General features: G+C 43.7%; 1 protein-coding gene across 1 annotated transcript; it reads left to right on the top strand.

Annotated features, from left to right (window-relative positions):
- Positions 1-1,450: 1,450 nt before the first annotated feature.
- Positions 1,451-18,016, top strand: SLC24A1 (solute carrier family 24 member 1). Its single transcript, XM_013946443.2, has 9 exons — positions 1,451-2,374; positions 4,178-4,240; positions 5,260-5,368; positions 12,110-12,190; positions 14,083-14,189; positions 14,891-15,088; positions 15,445-15,534; positions 16,398-16,564; positions 17,767-18,016. Exons 1-9 carry the CDS (start codon positions 1,451-1,453, stop codon positions 18,014-18,016), a joined length of 1,989 nt encoding a protein of 662 aa, XP_013801897.2.
- The last annotated feature ends 110 nt before the right edge of the window (positions 18,017-18,126 follow it).

Raw genomic sequence — 18,126 nt, 5'->3', positions numbered from 1 at the left:
TGAGATCTCTCTTGACTGAAGCAGTCCAACCAGGGTGAAAGGAGTTGATCAGAGTAATACTTGTAAGAGAGAATACACTCTACAGAAGAGCTAATAAATTCACAAGACTGGAGAAACAAGGGGGCCGATTGTCAGGTACTGTGAAAAGCTAGAGAGCTCTTATAATTCATTCTAGCTTTGGATATATTTCTGCTTGCAAAAAGTCTTTTAGGCAGCTCGTTTTGGAGAGAAGTAAAATGGAGTGGTTAAAGAGGGTTGTGTACATGCATCTTCTGTTCTCTATGTGTCTTTCTTGTTACTCTTCTTCATTTCATTTTTACTAGGAAGGGTTATTTTCTAATAATTTGTTGTACCTATTGTATTGTGCAATTCTGCCATATGCATGCTCATGTACTTTACATACCCAAAGCAAAGCTTGTATCATCTATTTATCTAGGTACTCCCATGACCCCCTATTACTGTTGCCTTAATGATCCTCCCAACTATTTAAAAGAAGACAATAATGCCTGTCTTGCAAGAAATTTAGGCTGATTACTTCACTGGGTGTTATGCAAGAGGGTAAGTGTGTGCTAACTTGCATGAAGAGCTTATCTGAGAATGGCTTACAAAACTGTGATTCACATGCAGCTCAAGACTAATGTAACAGTCCCACTCCGGGGGAAAAAAATCCATTTAGAGTGATATTCTAAGGTACAGCACTCAAGCAGTGCTGAAGGGTAAATTTTGTCCAGACCCAAATCACTGTCTCCCTGCTGTCACATATGTGGGCTCTGTCACTCTGGCATTTACAATTTGTCTCCCTTTATAAATGCTGTTCAAATAATTATTCAAGATATGCTAATTTTCCCCTAATAAGAGGAATGATTACAATTCCACTTTGCCACTTTGGATTTCTACAGAAAGGTTTGAAAAGATGTAGTCATAGAAACAAATGGATGCTCAACACCCTGAGTTTTACTAGAGCCAAGTCTTCTTCCTACTCTTCTCCAACTGAAAGAAAAAAATTCACCATTTGCTGGGTTTGTATTTTGTGGAAGCGCAAGGCTGGAAAGCCACAGAGCAGCGTAGTTGGGAACTACCAAACAATTTTCATGCACTCCTTGCTATTAAGCCAAACCTACAACTATCCATCAGCATATCCTCCCGCAGTAAAAACCAAGAAGATTGAAACCTGGGTCTAGATCTGACTTTGCTAGCTTAGGTCCATTTCTTTTTACTGAAAATAGGAAAGCACTCACTGAGGTAGTGTTACCCACACAATGGGAAGTGGCAGTACTTTATTTTTCACACTAGACCTTCTTTTGCAGGATTCTACACTTTGTGTCATGCATTCACTCCTGATGCTTAAGATCAGCTAGAAACTCCAATGGTGGATATAAGTGCAAATTGCTGATCAAGAGAAGTCTTCAGTGGCTTCTGGACACGGGCCTGATTTTTGAACCATTAGGAAATGCATTTACCACAGAGAAGGCGGCTAAAACGGAACCGAATCTTTTTCTTGCTTGCCACAGTATTGGCCCTTGCTCTCTATCAGCTTCAGTTCAGCCCTCCTGCCCTTCCAGCACCGCACGCAGCCCCCCAGCCCAAGGACCCTGTGAAAGTTACCTCCGGGGACCTCCCCAGCAACAAGACTGCCATAAAAGGCAATGGCACAGCAGCACCCAAAATAAGGCACTGTGTATATGTGGATCCTGAGCCAACTGTGCCCATCACCACGTCGGTGGATGCAACACCACAGGAGGAAAATGTCAGTGCAAGCTACCCAGATGAAAAGCCAAAACATGAATCCAAAGGAGAATATCCCCAGGACCTATTCAGTGTGGAAGAACGCAGGCAAGGGTGGGTTGTACTTCACATCTTTGGCATGATATATGTGTTTGTGGCCTTGGCCATAGTGTGTGATGAGTATTTTGTCCCTGCCTTGGGAGTGATCACAGAGAAGTTACAGATCTCTGAAGATGTGGCTGGAGCCACCTTCATGGCAGCAGGTGGATCAGCACCAGAACTCTTCACCTCCCTCATAGGTGTCTTCATCTCACACAGCAATGTGGGCATCGGCACCATTGTGGGCTCAGCGGTGTTTAATATCCTCTTTGTCATTGGCACCTGTGCCCTCTTCTCAAGGGAGATACTCCACCTGACATGGTGGCCCTTATTTAGAGACATCTCGTTCTACATTGTAGACTTACTGATACTCATCCTGTTTTTCCTAGACAGTGTCATTGATTGGTGGGAAAGCCTGCTTTTACTGACTGCCTACGCCACATACGTATTCGCTATGAAATACAACGTGTACCTAGAACAGTGGGTGAAGCAGGAGCTGAACAGGACGCTAAATACTGTGCAGGCAGTATCGGCAGAGCATGCGCAGAAGGTTGGTGTCCTTATTGTTCAGAGGGCAAGTTACACATATTCATTCTAGCATAAACAAAGAAAAACTGCGTCTCCTTGACAAAGCGCATATTGAAACAAAACCTCAGAATACAGCCACTGGTCAATAATTATAAAATTAGGGAAATGCTGTGTAGATAGAAGAAATTCTAAGAAATCAGAGAAAACTCCACGAGGGTTGAACTCCTTTTTAGTGATAATTTAAGATACCAGTAGGGGCCACATATCTACTTTCAAGGTAGGCATGGGGTTTTGCTCGGTTGTTGTAAAGGAGTTTTAAAAAAACAAAAACCCTACAAACCCACCCAGAAACACATCATCAGTCTGGGAACAAAACTGCACAGATTTGTGCTAGAGGAAAAAAGGCTTCTGATAAGAAACACTGTCCAAGCCTCTTGCAGACGAGACAGGGTTGTTAAAGAAAATTCTCTTTTCTAAAGCTGAAGTTGTGTGTGCTACTGTGGTGCTGGTGGTATCACTTGATACCCAATCTGCAGCGTAGAAGGGGATCTGGCAGCCTTCAGCAACTACTGTCAGCTCTCTCAATCAGCATTTGATAACAAGATCTAAATGCCCAAAATCCGTTTCTGTGCATTGACTACAGCTGTGTGTGCTCAGAGACACAATTCTTTATGCCACTGGTGCTCAGGCAGGGAGGTCTGTGGCTGTAACTATACTGCCCAGATGTAGCAGAGACCAGGGCCCCTAACTTCACCATCTTTTGAAGGAAAAGATGACTGCTTATACATACAAAGACAGGCTGTCTGAAGGCTGTCCCCAGAGGCAATTAACCTTTGCGATCTGGCAGATCTGGCCAGGACGTGGTATCCAGAACACTGGGGACTTTATCTTCCTGAACCTGCCTGGCCACTTCTTGCTCCCCACTCCCCGAAATGCTCCCACTGCCTTCTTGTCCCAGGCTATTGCCAGTTCTAGAGCAGAGACCACTAGATTGGGCTCCATTTCAAATTGCCCTCTGGCGTTGTCACGTTTTACTAGTCAGATGTGCATCACCAGCACACAAGCATGTTTTGCCCCTCCTGGTCTTGGTGCTCCCTTCACATAATTTAAGGAAGGAAAGGAAGAGGGGTGAGGATACTTGAAATTATGGCAAATAGAGAAAGTGTCTTCCTCTCCTCCCAGTCTGTCTTCCAGCCAGGGTTCATGGCTGGGAGTCCTGGAAGTCGTGTGTTACGTTCCAGGGGAAAACGCATCTACAGGATACTGTACCTATACACATACATCACTACAGACACCACAGCCATCATCCCAAACTGAACCCAGCCAGTGAACAAGGAAACAAATCCTTGCACTCTGAGTTTACAGAGAACTCTCATTAGCACATAGCAGCATGATACAGAGCTGCTGGATCTGACCTGTGGGGAAAGTAAATAATTTTATGGAAAGTAAGGCTGATCAGTGGGAAAAGACACCCCTTTGCACCTTCTCTCCCTCTCCTGAAAAATGGATCAGGATATTGATATTTGGGGATGAAGTCTGGGGCTGCCTCCATCTACAGGAATCAGACAGTAGAGGCCATTTGTGTCTGTCTCGGTACATACATCCTCACTGAGGGGCTGTAGGCAGAATCCTGCTTCTCTCAGCAGTCACAAGGTTTTGAGGGAGGCACATGGCTTTGGCTCTTTCAGTAGCATCCGCGCACAGTCATCTGTATTAGCTCTCCCACTTTCCCACAGACATGCACCTGAAGAGCTGTCATTAGATGCTGTAAGAGCTGGTGAGGCCGTAATTGTATTCAGTACTTTTCATTCTTGTTTGTATTCAGAAAAGCAATGGGGCAGTTGCAGATGATGAAACAAAGAAGCCAGCAGATGAGAAGCAGCTGCAGGTAAGTTTAAACAACTTAACAGCTATCTGAAGTTATTGTATTTTGAACCCCTCACTGCATCAGGTAGGGAATAAAGGTGTCATCTTCTCTGTCAGGAAACCTGGACCAAATCCTACTTCATGCACAGAATCAACCATCCTTGGCACAGTATCCACAGCTTAATTAACAGGACATCTGGCTGAGTTGTGTCCTCAAAGGAATTTTTAAATAACTAAGATTGCGCAAATGGATTTGATTAGCAGGGTGCTATTCGTTCTAAACTTTAAACAGGATGAAATGGGTATAGAGAAATTGGAGTATAGCTTTTCTTACCCTGTTTCATGGCTGACTTTCCTCCTGGGCTTCCAGAGCGGTGACTGGTAGGATCTGTCCTTCCCTGAAGTGAACATTGAAGAGCTCATTCCTCTGCTCCTGGGTGAATTCCTGACCTTTTGTCTTCCCAATGGTTGGCCAGCCATTGCGTGCAGAGGCCTGGCTGATCGAGAGGCTGCGTACGTAACATAGCAGGAGTTAGCTTCCTCATGTGGATGCTACTTTTCCCCCTGTGCACTTAACCTGGTTGAAAGCTCGTTAGGACTCTGGCGTGCTGCACTGACATTAAGAACAGAGCACCAGAGCTTCCCAGTTAAATCAGGAAGCTTGGTGTGACTGTAGTATTACCATACAGCAGCATATGTATCTACAGAGTTATCAATAAGCTGACAACTAAAAGCACTGCATACTTTGACTGTTTCAATCTGTAATAACATCATAGCGATGCTGAGTCCATTGCATATATCTAAGGACAGACCGGCCTGCTATCTCAAGAGCATGTCTCTTGCTGTGAACTGTCAGTACTCACAACCAACCCGTGAACTTGGATGCAGAGGTTGTCTAAAATCCATGCTGAACCTGTTTGCTGGGTTAGGAAGATCAGCCTCCGGAGATGTGTATCCCCAGCTCAGAGGTGAATTGACAGAGATGTTTTGTGAAGGAACCTGCTGTTGATGACTGTGTTGTACCTTCATTCTGTCCTGCAGCCTCCATCAGCCTTACAGCGAGGCAGCAGCTCAGCCTCCCTACACAACTCTCAAATGCGCAGCACCATCTTCCAACTCATGATCCACACCCTGGACCCCCTGGCAGAAGGTGAGTGAATGCTCCACATCGGAGGGACTTTGTTTTGCAGCCCTGATCTCAGAACAGTGTAACGGGGCATGTTTTTTGCTGGTGGAGGGCAGCACCACTGAATGTAAACCACTGAAATCAGCTGAAGACTAGGCCTCTACTTGTAGCTGGACTTCCTTCTTTCACTGGAGTCCTGTGCACGGAGCGAAAGGCAGGGAATTTCTTGTCACAAGAGCTGTTTTTACAACGAGTCTCCCTCCCCTCCCTCCTGTTACCCCCAGTCTAATTGCAAATACCTAATAAGAGGCAGAAAATGAAGATTTCAGCAAATCTATTTTTGCTGTTGTCCCAGGCTCTTTTCCCAGCAAATGATTGTGCATGAAAGATTATAAATGCTTTGAAGACTGATATTTTCTTTTTACCAAGTTGTAATTAGAGTGTTGTAAGGAGACAGATAAGCTTCAGTAGGCAAATTGTTACTACTTTGATAACAAATTAAGAGCCTTACAGTTACAACCCAGATTATCACTCCCTAGCAAGATTAGTTTTAACCCTAGTCTTTCTCATGAAATACTTTTTATCTTCTTTCATTTCCCAGCATGGCAACACAGTTATTGGCAGTGTTTACGGGTGTTTAAAATACAAGCTAATTATGCCATCAATATATTTCTACCTCCCTAGCAAGTAACAGTCATTGCTAATAACAGCAGCCCCACTTGAAGTAAGATTACAGCCTTTACGTGTATTAAGAAGTTAGGGGCTCAACGAAACGTTCTTGAAACGCAGCTCTAAGCAGCACAGATGATGTTAGCTGAGGCGAGCTCTGCACCACTGGGACATCCTCCTCCTCATCGCACGGCTAGCAAGGACAAACAGCTTGCATCTCGGTCCTGACACCTGCTTTGCCTGTGCCACACTGATTGCTGCTGCTGTCACCCTTGAAGGAGTGTGGAACATCAGGGCATGTGGAGCAGCTGCTGTTACTGGGGTCCTGCCAGCAGTGACGGTTACTGCAGTCTCCCATCTTCTGCTCTCCCTCTGACAGCAGGAGCAGCAAACATGATTTACAGGCTTCCTCCATCCCATACTACGTCACACCTCATTTGCACTTTCCGGTCTTGGAATAGCAACATTCAGTTTTGCCTACATTTTCCAAGAAAGAGGAAGAGCTGGCTCAAACTATTAGCTTCACTTATAAAAGACATGAACACAGGGAGAACCCATTACCTATGCACCTCTTCAGCCGTGCACACAGCCCCTCACAAGGCACCAACCAGAAGAAGAGGAAGAAGTCAAAACCCTTTAAGAATTCGACAATGGTTAAAATCCCCGTTGAGATCTAAAACATACAGCAGTTTCCCATTTTGATGGTTAAGCCAAACACTGGCATACAAAAAATGCTACCAGCCAGATTTTGCTGGGGGAGGGAAAACTGATCGCCTTGATATACTCCAGGGAGAATCTCTGATCCACGTGCAATTTAAACCAACACTGAGCCCTTCTGAAAGCTCACCTGCAACACTGTTTTACCAAAAACAGTATCTGTGGCACATTGCAGGCAGTGAGCCAACCCCACAGGGACTCAGGACTAGAAGGCATTTTCTTTTAAACTGCCCACGCTGTAGAAAGGCCAGATCTCCAGACTGGTCAAGAGTCATTGCCCACAAACCTTTAACATGCTGCTTTATATGAACTTCAATTCAAACACAGGATGAAGGTTTATTTTCCAAGAAATAGAGAAGCATGTTAAAGATATATTTTCTTCTTTTTAAATGAGTTTTCTTTTGTAGTTCAGCACATGCCCCTCCACTGCCCTACTTGTTCTAAAGGGATTATCTGTTGTACCATTCAAAGAGAGATTGAAGCTAAGCGGATAAACACCTCTCGTGTCTATCCTTGAGGTTACAAAAAGGACTCTCCAGATGAAATCTCCAGCAGCAAAAACCGATTGAGTGAACAAAGGTGGCTTGATAAGGACAGCAAGACAGATAAGTGTCTGCTCTGACAAATTTTAGTGAGAACATGCACCGTATTGCTAGCTGTACCCTAACAAGAGCCAGACTCGTCGGGTTTGCTGTGCTGCCCCCAGAAAGGTAGTGTCAGTAGCGTAAGGAGAGAAACGAAAGCTTATGAGAGGACCCGCCATTTCATTTACCCCGAGAAATTGCCAGGATTGAGGGACTGCTGCCACTCAGAGAGACCCTCCAAAACCTTCTTGTGCTCCCTGCGCCTCTTTACGTCTTTGTGCCCTAGCTGGGGACAGCTGCGGCCGCCCGGCGAAGTGCTGGCAGTGCCTGCCTGCCCCAGCCCAGCACACGCTTGGCTTTCTGGTCCAGGCTGATGTCCTCCGTGTGGTGAAACTCCGGGACCTCAGCAGGAGTTGTGGGGGACCAGGGATGCCAGACTAGGCTAAGGAGAGCACTCCAGCGCTGCCCCAGCCAGCTCGGCCCAGGACGCTCCACAGGGGCTTCTCAACAAGGCTGTGAGCCACTGGCCTTCCTAAAGGACTGCGTTCATGACAACTTGCGAATACTGAACAAAGGGAACTATTGGTGATTTTGGATCCTCTCACTAAAAAAACAAAACAAAACCAAACCAAAACCCCCACTCATCTCATTTAGGCTAGACTGGCTTTGAGTTATTGTCTCTGCAAGCTGCAGCCACTAGATGGGAGTGTGACCACACATACATAAGTCACAGCTGTGACACGAGGCTACAGTTTCTTCAGGAGGTTATTTTATAGACCCTTTGCTATAAGAATGCAACTGAGTTAAGGGCATAGCCTCTGCCACAGGTACATGTCTGTTGCACTAAACATTGCCAGAATGGACACAGGTGTTTAGAAAAGATAACAGTAAAGAAAATTACTGATATTACATCAGCACAGCACTCAAAATGAAGGATCCAGTGTGCCAAGTCCTGTGTATAGTAGGAGACACTCCTTGCCCTGGTAAATTCATACCTAAAGAGAAGGGAGTTCAGGGAAAAGGAATTATTTCTGAACAGACTGAGACACCTAAGTGCCTTTGAGGATCTCAGCCAAAAAGATTAAGCAACTTTCCTAGGATGTCACTGGAAAAGGAAGGATTTGACCCTTCCAAGCCATGTCAGGACTGTGAGCTCCGCCTTCATGTTAATGGTACTGCAGCCCTTTGGTACCCTCAGGGCAGCTGGGTGCCTAGTTGTCACTGATCACCATCAAATTCCTTCTCTTTGCAGTGTGTACAGCACTGTCTGAACCAGGCACATTTCTGTAATTAGGCTACAGCATAAAAGATGATCCCATCTGTCCTCAAGGATCCTTGTTCTTTTTTCTTGCCAACTCCTCTAACATCAGCATTTAAAGGCTGTGGTAAAAAACACTCTGCAAAAGAAAAAGGTTGCCAACTATTTCTCATCAGTTCTTAACCTACTGAAAGTGATTTCTGTAGGGTTTTCTTCCTTATGCTGCGGTTGCATTTTAGTTGGCAAGCACAGAAGATGCTTCAGGGCAATGAGAGTCCAAAACACGTTAAACTGCCAGCACTGTGTCTGCAAAACCAGCTTCCAGAGATCTTAGACATAAGCTAGAAGTGCAGAAACACAGGCTTCATTTCCCTTCTCCTAATACAACACCTCTCGTGAAACAACTTTTCATCTGAAGAGTGGATTAAGTTCAGAATGTTTAATTTTTCTTTTTGCATTAGGAAAGGATCATTATTTTCCTGTCCTTTTCTCTGTCTAGAGCAGGCTAGACTTTTTGCTTTAAAAGTCATTTACATCACCTCCTGAATTACATTTTTGATATAAACTTTTCTTTGTGCCATTTTTTTAAAATGAAAATTTCTAGCAACTCTGGTCTTTCCCCCCCCACTTTCTCCGAAAGTGAGCAGAAGCAGAGCTTGTGACCTTTTCAAGATCTTCAGGCTAGACACTGGAGGGAACTGTCAGGGAATTAAGAAGAATGCAGATTTTGGGAATGACTAAGGGACCTTCTCATTTCTGAACTCTCCTGATTTCTGTAGTGTGGTAGAGCATACTACAGCCTTACCTTCAGATTATTCTTTAAACTCTAGCCCTACAGGGAAAAAGACAGAAACCTGCTTTTATTTTTGAATGAAGGCAAAGTACGGTTATCAGTGCTGTCTACCCTCAGTATATCCCAATTAAGGAGCTAATGATTTTGGAAATTAGACTAGAATAAAGCAGCAGACAGTATTGTAGGCTAGAGTTCAGTCGGAAGAGTGTTGACAGCTACATTTGCTCCTTGCTTCACTGGTATTCAATCTCTTGTATCATGCTTCTTCCTCTTAAAACAAAGGGACAAAAGGATTTTTTTTTTTTTTAAATTACACTTTTAGGACACCAGAAACCCCAAATCCTCCAAGTTCATGCCAAAATTTAAAGAAAAAAATCCTCAAGTCCATGCTGTAAATTAGTCCTATTGGATTAAATATAAGGAAATTACGAGAACCAAACTCAAGACCAAAAGTCAGCTACAACCTTAAGTTCAGACTAGATGCTGTCAGTCCACGGGGTAGGAACCTGCCTGAAGGCCATCTCAGGGCCCCGGGACAAAAACACGTCCTGTGGGACCTGTTATCAGACCAGGTGGCAGAGTTACCAGCAGAGCGAGTGCCTGAAAGGCAGCAACAACCTTTTTGCCCATTTAATCTCAGAAAGAGGCCCTGGGGGATGCAGACTTCCGTGCAAACCCAGAGCGGCTCAAAGGGAGATCCCCACACACCCGGCAGGAGCGCTGAGTGCCTGCCGTGCCCCGAAGCACAAGCCCTTCCCCAGCGACATGCTCCTTGGCCGTGGCAGAAGCGGTGGCCACCACGAGCAGGCTAGGAGCCCTGCCGCCCTGCTTAAGCCAGGGTACTAGCAAGGACTGAACTGACAGCTATGCTTCCTCCCCCTGCTGACCTTCAGATCTGGCCTGCTTATAGCCACCTCTTCCTCCAGTCTCGGTTCATCCCGCACGAAATATGTGTCAGAGGAATTAACACCTTTTTAAGTGAGGCTGATCTCATGAGAACTGGGCAGCGGCCTGAACCTAATCCATTTATCCTGGGAGGGAGATGCGCACAGGCTCCGCTCTGGTCGGTGCTCGCAGCTTGCAGCCCGGGCGAGGGCAGGAAGCCAGGAGCTGGAATTCACATAATCCCTTTGAGGCTGGGCCTGACCGCCCTGACCCTGCTGACAGCAGCTTTTGCAGCGGCTCCTGGGAAAAGCCGAACAGAGAGATGCCGTTGTCCGGCGGTTAGAGGGGACTGCGGCAAGGCGTCACCGCTTTGCTGCTTTGCACAGTTGAGTGTGCTTGTGCTCAGCGTCCGCAGAGGGAAAACCGAGCAAAACGCTTCGCATCCCCTCCGGTAGGTTTCAGTGCCAATAAACAGTGCTGAAGGGGGAAGGCAGCTTCCTGGAGAAGAGCTCAGGAGAGAAGAGCTCATCAGTTCATCTCTCTCCAGCCATTGCTGTTTTCAGTGGAGATGCCAGTTAGTGAAAAAAGTGTTCCTGTCAGACGATGACAGGAATCAGACGGGAAGGCCTCTGTCTCAGCCAGTCCCAGTTATTGGATATATATTCGGAGTGCACCGATTGTCATGAGGTTCAGCTCACGACTGAAGATCCGCCTGCATGGCTGAGGGCCTTATACCTTCTGTTTCCATTAACTCAGTATCACGGCGATGAATAAAATGACAGGGCCCTGCCCTTGAGGCAAATGACATCAACAAATTCTTGCTGCACAGTCTACAGTAGATTAAGTCAGTGATAAAGCTTTCAGAGAAAATTAATTTATAGGCCCCCACACAGGCCAAGCATAGCACGGCCTTCCATGTCTATTAAAAGTGCCAATTTCTTGTGGCTACTGTCCATGTGCAAACCCTGTGACCCTCATCTTAATCACTGGGTAGCCGGCGCCCAACAACGGATATAGATTAAAGTGGGGGCTTTGAGCTGATGACTTGCTCACTGTCCACGAGAGCAGGAGTTAAGCCATTTGAGCACAACATCTAACCATGGAGGGACACTGTTTCACAGTTCATTGTAAAACAACAATAAAGCAGTTTGTATGAGCGTAGCACAGATTATAGTGGGAGAAGTCCTCATCAGTCCCAGAAATACATGACTGGACACTGCACTAGTGAAGATTTGATCTTTTGGGTAGTCCTTTTCAGAATAGCCTGGACCATGTTGAACCTGGATACCAGGAACTTGGATTAACTCTGGCAGGGGAAACACTTTCAGAGACTCAGATAAATCAACCATTTTCCAGATAACTGAAACGTAAAAGGTTTTTCTTGTTCCTTACCATCAGGTTGCCAGGCTGCAAGCAGCACAGTAAAGCCTCTTCAACAGCCACATAGCAGAAGGAAGGTGCCATTTTTAGCTTACACATAATCAAGCCTGAACAAAAATCAACAGTCCTTTGGGAACAAAATGATACTGCTTCAAAATTCTTCCTCTATTCTTTCTGCAGTTGCTCCCTCTGAAGTACAGATATATCCTATATTACTGAACTGAAACGGATTTCATCTTCCCCTGAGATTCTTTTTGAAATATGAATGTACTGATTCCATAGCAAATTGCTGGCATAATTATCATAGTACATATAACAATTATGATCCATTAACAGCAGCTAAGACTTTAAGGCCACAGCCAGAAAGAACTCACAAGTCAGTGCTGACTGCAATCCAGGTGGAAGAACTGGGTGAGCGTATCTGTGTAGAGGTACCCATAGCTGACAACTGATTACAAATGCATCCTTCTCATTGACAGCAAAATTTAAAGACAAGGTTGACATCCTGAGCAACTTGGCCAAGGTAGATGCTCTGAGCAAGCAAGGATCAAAACCAGAAGGTGAGCACAAGAAAAGTCAGTGCTGTTTGCCTTATTTTGCATTGTAACCTCTCCCCTTCCCAGCCCTGAACACCCAAGGACTGTCAAAGAAACACTACACTGTGACACAAGTTTTTTATTATTGATCACAGAACCTGCTGTAATGCAGCAGAAATCATTCAATATACACTAACAGCAGGCAATAAAAGCCATCCCCACAGAAGTCTAGGAGTGCTTAGTAAGGAAGGACCTAAACAGAACATGCTACAAGGAGGTAGTGTAAGTTACAATCAGAAGAGTGGAAGAGGGAAAACCAGGCCATTATATACAGCAGCTGCGTGCTGCTATGCTCCTGATCTTTGGTAGCCCCTGCAAATTAAGTGTTCTTTAAAACAACATATCTCTGTTTTAGCCTAGAAATTCTGCACACTTGCAGAAGAGCACTGGCCGATTCCTCCATAAAAAGAGCTGACTTTGTCTACAACCATTCTAAGGGTCTGTGCACCCTCCTTTTTAATGGTTTTTGCTTTCTCTGTTTCACTGCTGATACACTGGCTGTGTGAGCTGATGCAGAGGCAGCAGCTAACCTGAGCTATAATATGCATCTGTACTATCAGTGAGCTTGGAGACTTTGAAAATAAGGCAACTTTTGTATGGAAGGTCCCACCTTCACAAGCACACAGCTGCAATACGATAGTCACCTGAGTATCTCACAACATTGGGCCTTGCCCATGTAAGTGAGACCAAATTTGAGGAAAATACTGTTTAAGAAACAAGTAAATCCTCAGCTGGTTCAAGTTACCATCACCACATTGACTTCACTGAACTGTAAGTTTTCATCCCATGACAATATGTTCCACAAACTTTTTCGGTGATTGGGCTGTGCGCATTCCACATGTGTTATCAATCAGCGCTACCAGTTTGTGCTGAAAGTGTCCCAAGTCTGCTGTCTGAAGGCCTGGTTCCATAAATCCCAAATGGCACAAAAACGTACATTTCTGGAAAAACTCCCCTCTAGACTGGTTCCCTGAAACAGTTGTAAGGCACACTGGATCAGCTTGCCCAGTTCAGAATGAGATATCCAACAATGTCCCATTTGGGTACAGTACATAAGATAACATGAGCTTACTGACCTGATAGGTTTGCGTATGTGGAGGGCATCCCTTAAGCTAAACTGCAGCAGTCTGAGAAGACTGCTCTTGCCGTGACTTTAAGCAGTCAGGCATTCTGTATCGCCTCTGTCATGTGTTACTCATGCTTCAATACTACTCTGCACAGCGGTTTCCAGGTTCCTCTTAGCTATGCAGGTTAATACAGGAACAGCAGAGAGGACATTGCAGTTATTTTCTTGTATGTGTCAGCACTTTCCTATTTGCATTTGAATATGTACCAAATGATTAGAGATTAAACTCTGGCAGCACAAAACAGTCATTTCTCAGAAGTCCAAAGAATATCAGTCCCCTGGAGAATGCCCAGCACCACTGGGCTTCAAAGAAGTGAAGCAAAGCTTTACATCCCTTCTGGCTTTTAAGGATGGCTTTAATAAAATCTGCAGAAGCTAGACTGAAACTTGGAAACACTCATCAGTTAGAGAACAGATAATTAGCATTTCCCTGTTCTTATGCATATGCCTCTCTCTGCAGTTTCAGAAGTAATAACAGTGATAGCTGCATGGGTGAAAGATCCTACGATCGCATTAATTCTAAGCCACATGGGCCAGATTCCACCCTGCATTACTAATCATAATCCACAGCAGACATAGGACAAATTAAACTTTAAAGCAAGTAGGTTGGATTTGACCTGAAATGCTGCACATTTTTGTAGGAAATGCAAACCTCCCTGCTGATCAAGAGGAAGGTGACCACTTTACCGCTAACATAACGGAAACCAGTATTCCTTCTTACCCTTTTCAGCAGAAGAGGAAAAGCAGGCAGAATCACCAAACACTCAAGAAACTCCTGCCAGTGACGCTGAACCCAGTGAAGATAAACCCAAGGCAGACGCACCACAAGATGGACAGGTATTTAAATGAGGATCATAGGCAATAAGAGCTCAGTCCAGACCAAACGTCACACATGCACTTTCCTTCCTCTCCCCTCTAGAGCTTTTGCTGCAGGACCCAACCTGTTTCCCATAATTAGCAGTTATAAAGAGACTGTGTTTGTAGTGATGAAACATATACCTCAGAGCTAATTTAAAGGGATAGCTCAACTATTTAGGCTCAAGGCTGAAGACAAATCGGTCCAAAATATGACCCCTTACTGATACTGTGTAGTATTTTCTCCTCAGATGGCTTCTCTGGGGTCAGAGAGCTACTCAGAGTAAGCTACTATCAAACATAAGGGAAGATATGAGTGCCTGTACTGTGTTAATTAATATGCTTTCCTGTTTTGTTTCCCTAACCATCCTCTTAAGTGAAGTCATTGGGCTGTTCTGAACAGCAGAGGGCATTTTCAAAGCCGGACAGTAAATGCTTAATTTATGTCAAAAAACCTGTCTAAAGGTTGAGTCTAGTTGATTGATACAAACTAGTTACTTACACAGGCATCTGCAAGGGGGATAAGGTCTGCCTGGATTTTGTTCCTCAATAGCAAGATGTGGGCTCTGGTTGCCCTCCACCATTTCACAAGTGGGATCTCTGCCAAGGCAAGGCCATAGCGAATAAAGGCTGTGAAGCTGCTTGTCAGTGTGAAAACAAACAGGCTTTTCTCTGATCCACAGCATTCTTCAGACAGTGATGACTCAGAGGACAGCAGCTCTGCGACGGAGGAAGACAGTGACAACAGCACGCATGAGGAAGAAAATGATGAGCCATTATCTCTTGAATGGCCAGAAACCAGAAAAAAACAAGCTATTTACCTTTTCCTCTTTCCCATTGTCTTCCCTCTCTGGAGCACTGTGCCTGATGTTAGAAACCCAGTAAGAATCTATCTTCCTTCTGCTATTGGGTTAACTGAACTATAGATTTCTTCTCATCAAGAGACCACAGCGCCTATTTTCCCATGTCTAGAGTCTTTGCATACCTTAATTGCTGTCAATGCTGCAGGGAGTTGGGGCAGAAGCCCCAGCTGCAGCATAGCATAGCTCCAGACACTTAAAATCACCCAGGACTAGCAACAGTTGGTCATCTAATCAAGATGACAAACCCAAATACAATTATAATAGAGACCAGGGTCCATGTTAAATCAGTTGATTGCATTGCAGAGTTTCAGCTGAAGAGGGGTTTGTTAACCTTCCTGGAAGTTCTCAATCTTTTTCAAATTTATTTTTAACAGGACTCCAAAAAATTCTTTGTCATCACATTTTTTGGATCCATCATCTGGATTGCAGTATTCTCTTACCTCATGGTGTGGTGGGCTCACCAGGTGAGGGGGTTATTTTCTTTCTGCAAAAAAGAATGGCTCCAAACAAGTAGATGGGGATATAGGGAACAATGTATCACTGTAGTATTCCATCTGATGAATTACAGCTACAGTCATCCATCAAAACAGTAGAAACTTTGTTTTGTTAGAACCCAGAGGGAATTTTCAATTTCATTCTTTTCAATTTGACAAAGAGTCATTCTTTTTCAAGAGCTTCCACGGGAATTTGTGCATCAGTGAAAAGAGAAGTGCAGTCAAGATTTATCTTCATACTTCCTTTTCATTGATGAACGCATCTGTGTAGAACATAATCACCCTTACCTAATTAAAATTCTAGGAAAATACAGATTCTGATTCTGGAAGCTGCTAAATTACCTCATCTCTATTGCCTTAATATTTGCCTGGTGTTTTGGGAAATAATACCTACCTTGCATCCTGTAGAATCAGATCCACAATTTGTATTTAGTGATATAATGCACATTCACAATATAGTTGGTCAAGCCATAAATCCAAAAAACTATAGTTTCCCAATGCCTTCAGATCATACATAATTCATTTTAAATTAGGATGTCTTCTACCTTTACCTCTCTAGAATAGGTGGACTTTGGACAGAGGAGCGTGTTGCATTGTAACTGACTTCACCTTGATTGGTCTTGGCAGCACTATGTCTTCCAGAGTAGCGCTAATTTGAGATCAACATACACTGCAAAATGTAACCCTTCCATCATATAAAGCAAGAAAATGCCACCATATTGAAGGGAATTAAAAATAAAACTCAAATATAGCACAAAACCTAGAAAACTGAACAGAGGAATGAGATTCCATGTTCCCAAAATAACAAACCTATCCTACTTTGTTGCTATTAGGTTGGTGAAACAGTTGGGATATCAGAAGAAATTATGGGATTAACCATACTGGCAGCAGGAACATCAATCCCTGACCTTATCACCAGCGTCATTGTTGCACGCAAAGGCTTAGGCGACATGGCTGTCTCCAGTTCTGTAGGCAGCAATATCTTCGATATCACTGTTGGGTGAGTACTAGTTCAATGCTGAAAGATGCATTTCTTCTGAAATACAGAACACACTGTTTCTGTTCCAAACAAGGTCATAGTTAATTTTAGCTGTAATTAAATGAGGGGCAGCTGGGCAACCAGTTAAATGTATTTTTTAAGCTAACCCAGCCAGGAAAGACAGATCTTTATAACTCAGTGCAGCAGAACGAATATTAATTTGCACATAGTTCAGGTCATTGTTCTGCTGCTTAAAATAATAATTGGTATGTCAAAACAAAAACACCACTATCTTAACCAAAGCACCTCACCAAGCTTTATTAGTTGCACTGGTAGATGATAGGTGGAAATAATCCTGCACTAGGAAAGCCAAAAACAACAGTTGTCAATGGGACAAGAAACATCACTATGGAAAGATTATCACAGCAAATAGGGAAGTGGCTAAAGCACTTTAAGACTGCCTTTTAGTAGAAATTAAGCAAAACAATAAAGTAAGCTCCCCCCCCCCCTTTCAAAAAGGTGTTTAGATATTCGCTTATGGAATTGGATGGGGGGGGCTGCAAAAAGAAAAAAGCAAATGAATTCCAAAGTTTTATGAAACTTGACCCACTGCAAATTACTATTCAGATTTCCTTCTAGGAGTCTCCTAGTCAACAGTACTCAAGGAACAGGCCTTGTCTGCCCTGTACTACTTCACAGAGCCTGTTTCCCTAGGCAGAGTCTTTCATTCATACCTCTACTTTCAAACTTTCAGTTGCTGTTCGTGCTTAGCCAATAATCTAACAATAAATTTTCAAATCAATACAAAATTACTGATTTTTCAGGACAAAGCACAACAAATCTTTGGCTAATGTCAAAGATTCACAGGCAGGACACTTCACTCGGAGGCATTCAGATCCTGGGCAATCAAGGCTCAGGATCTGTGCTTGTTTCTTTCATCAGTAAACCATCAGGATTTACTCCTTTATACTAGGATGCTGAGGAACTTGATTCATAAGTATTATTTAAAAATCTTTTCAGATTCTTGGATTACGTTATGATAGTGAAAGGTATTATCTAAATGCATTTTAGCACAAACAGCATCAATTTTAGATTTATGCTGAAATTTATCAAAGATCATGCATTGTTTTTCCTGTAACAATTTGGAAAAAAGGCTTAGTTACTATGCAGAAAATGAATCACCTTAAGGACATCTATTTCAATTACTTCTCCTTTACTTGCAGTTTGCCAGTTCCTTGGTTCCTTTATTCTGTCTTCAGTGGACTCAGTCCAGTTGCAGTCAGTAGTAATGGTTTGTTTTGTGCAATTGTTCTCCTTTTTCTAATGCTTCTATTTGTAATCATCTCAATTGCTACATGTAAATGGAAAATGAACAAAATACTGGGGCTCACTATGTTTGCTCTTTACTTTGTGTTTTTGATCATCAGTGTGATGTTAGAAGATAGGATAATATCCTGCCCAGTATCTGTATGACATCTGGACACTCTAAGAAATATTGTTATTCTAAATAAGATACCAATATGTATACATTGAAATCAAAAGGGGTTTAAGGTAGCTATTGTTCTACTGAATTAAAACAATCT

The sequence above is a fragment of the Apteryx mantelli genome, chromosome 15, assembly GCF_036417845.1.
Source record: "Apteryx mantelli isolate bAptMan1 chromosome 15, bAptMan1.hap1, whole genome shotgun sequence".
Classification (NCBI taxonomy): domain Eukaryota; kingdom Metazoa; phylum Chordata; class Aves; order Apterygiformes; family Apterygidae; genus Apteryx; species Apteryx mantelli.
The sequence above is the reverse complement of the archived record's forward strand: the minus strand, read 5'-3'. Positions and strand labels throughout refer to the sequence as shown.

Excerpts from the sequence above, each read along its gene's own strand:
- SLC24A1 (XM_013946443.2), top strand. The coding sequence starts at position 1,451 with ATGCATTTACCACAGAGAAGGCGGCTAAAACGGAACCGAATCTTTTTC. Across the intron at positions 4,241-5,259 it reads CAGATGAGAAGCAGCTGCAG|CCTCCATCAGCCTTACAGCG; the intron begins GTAAGTTTAAAC and ends TCTGTCCTGCAG. Across the intron at positions 15,089-15,444 it reads TGCCTGATGTTAGAAACCCA|GACTCCAAAAAATTCTTTGT; the intron begins GTAAGAATCTAT and ends TATTTTTAACAG.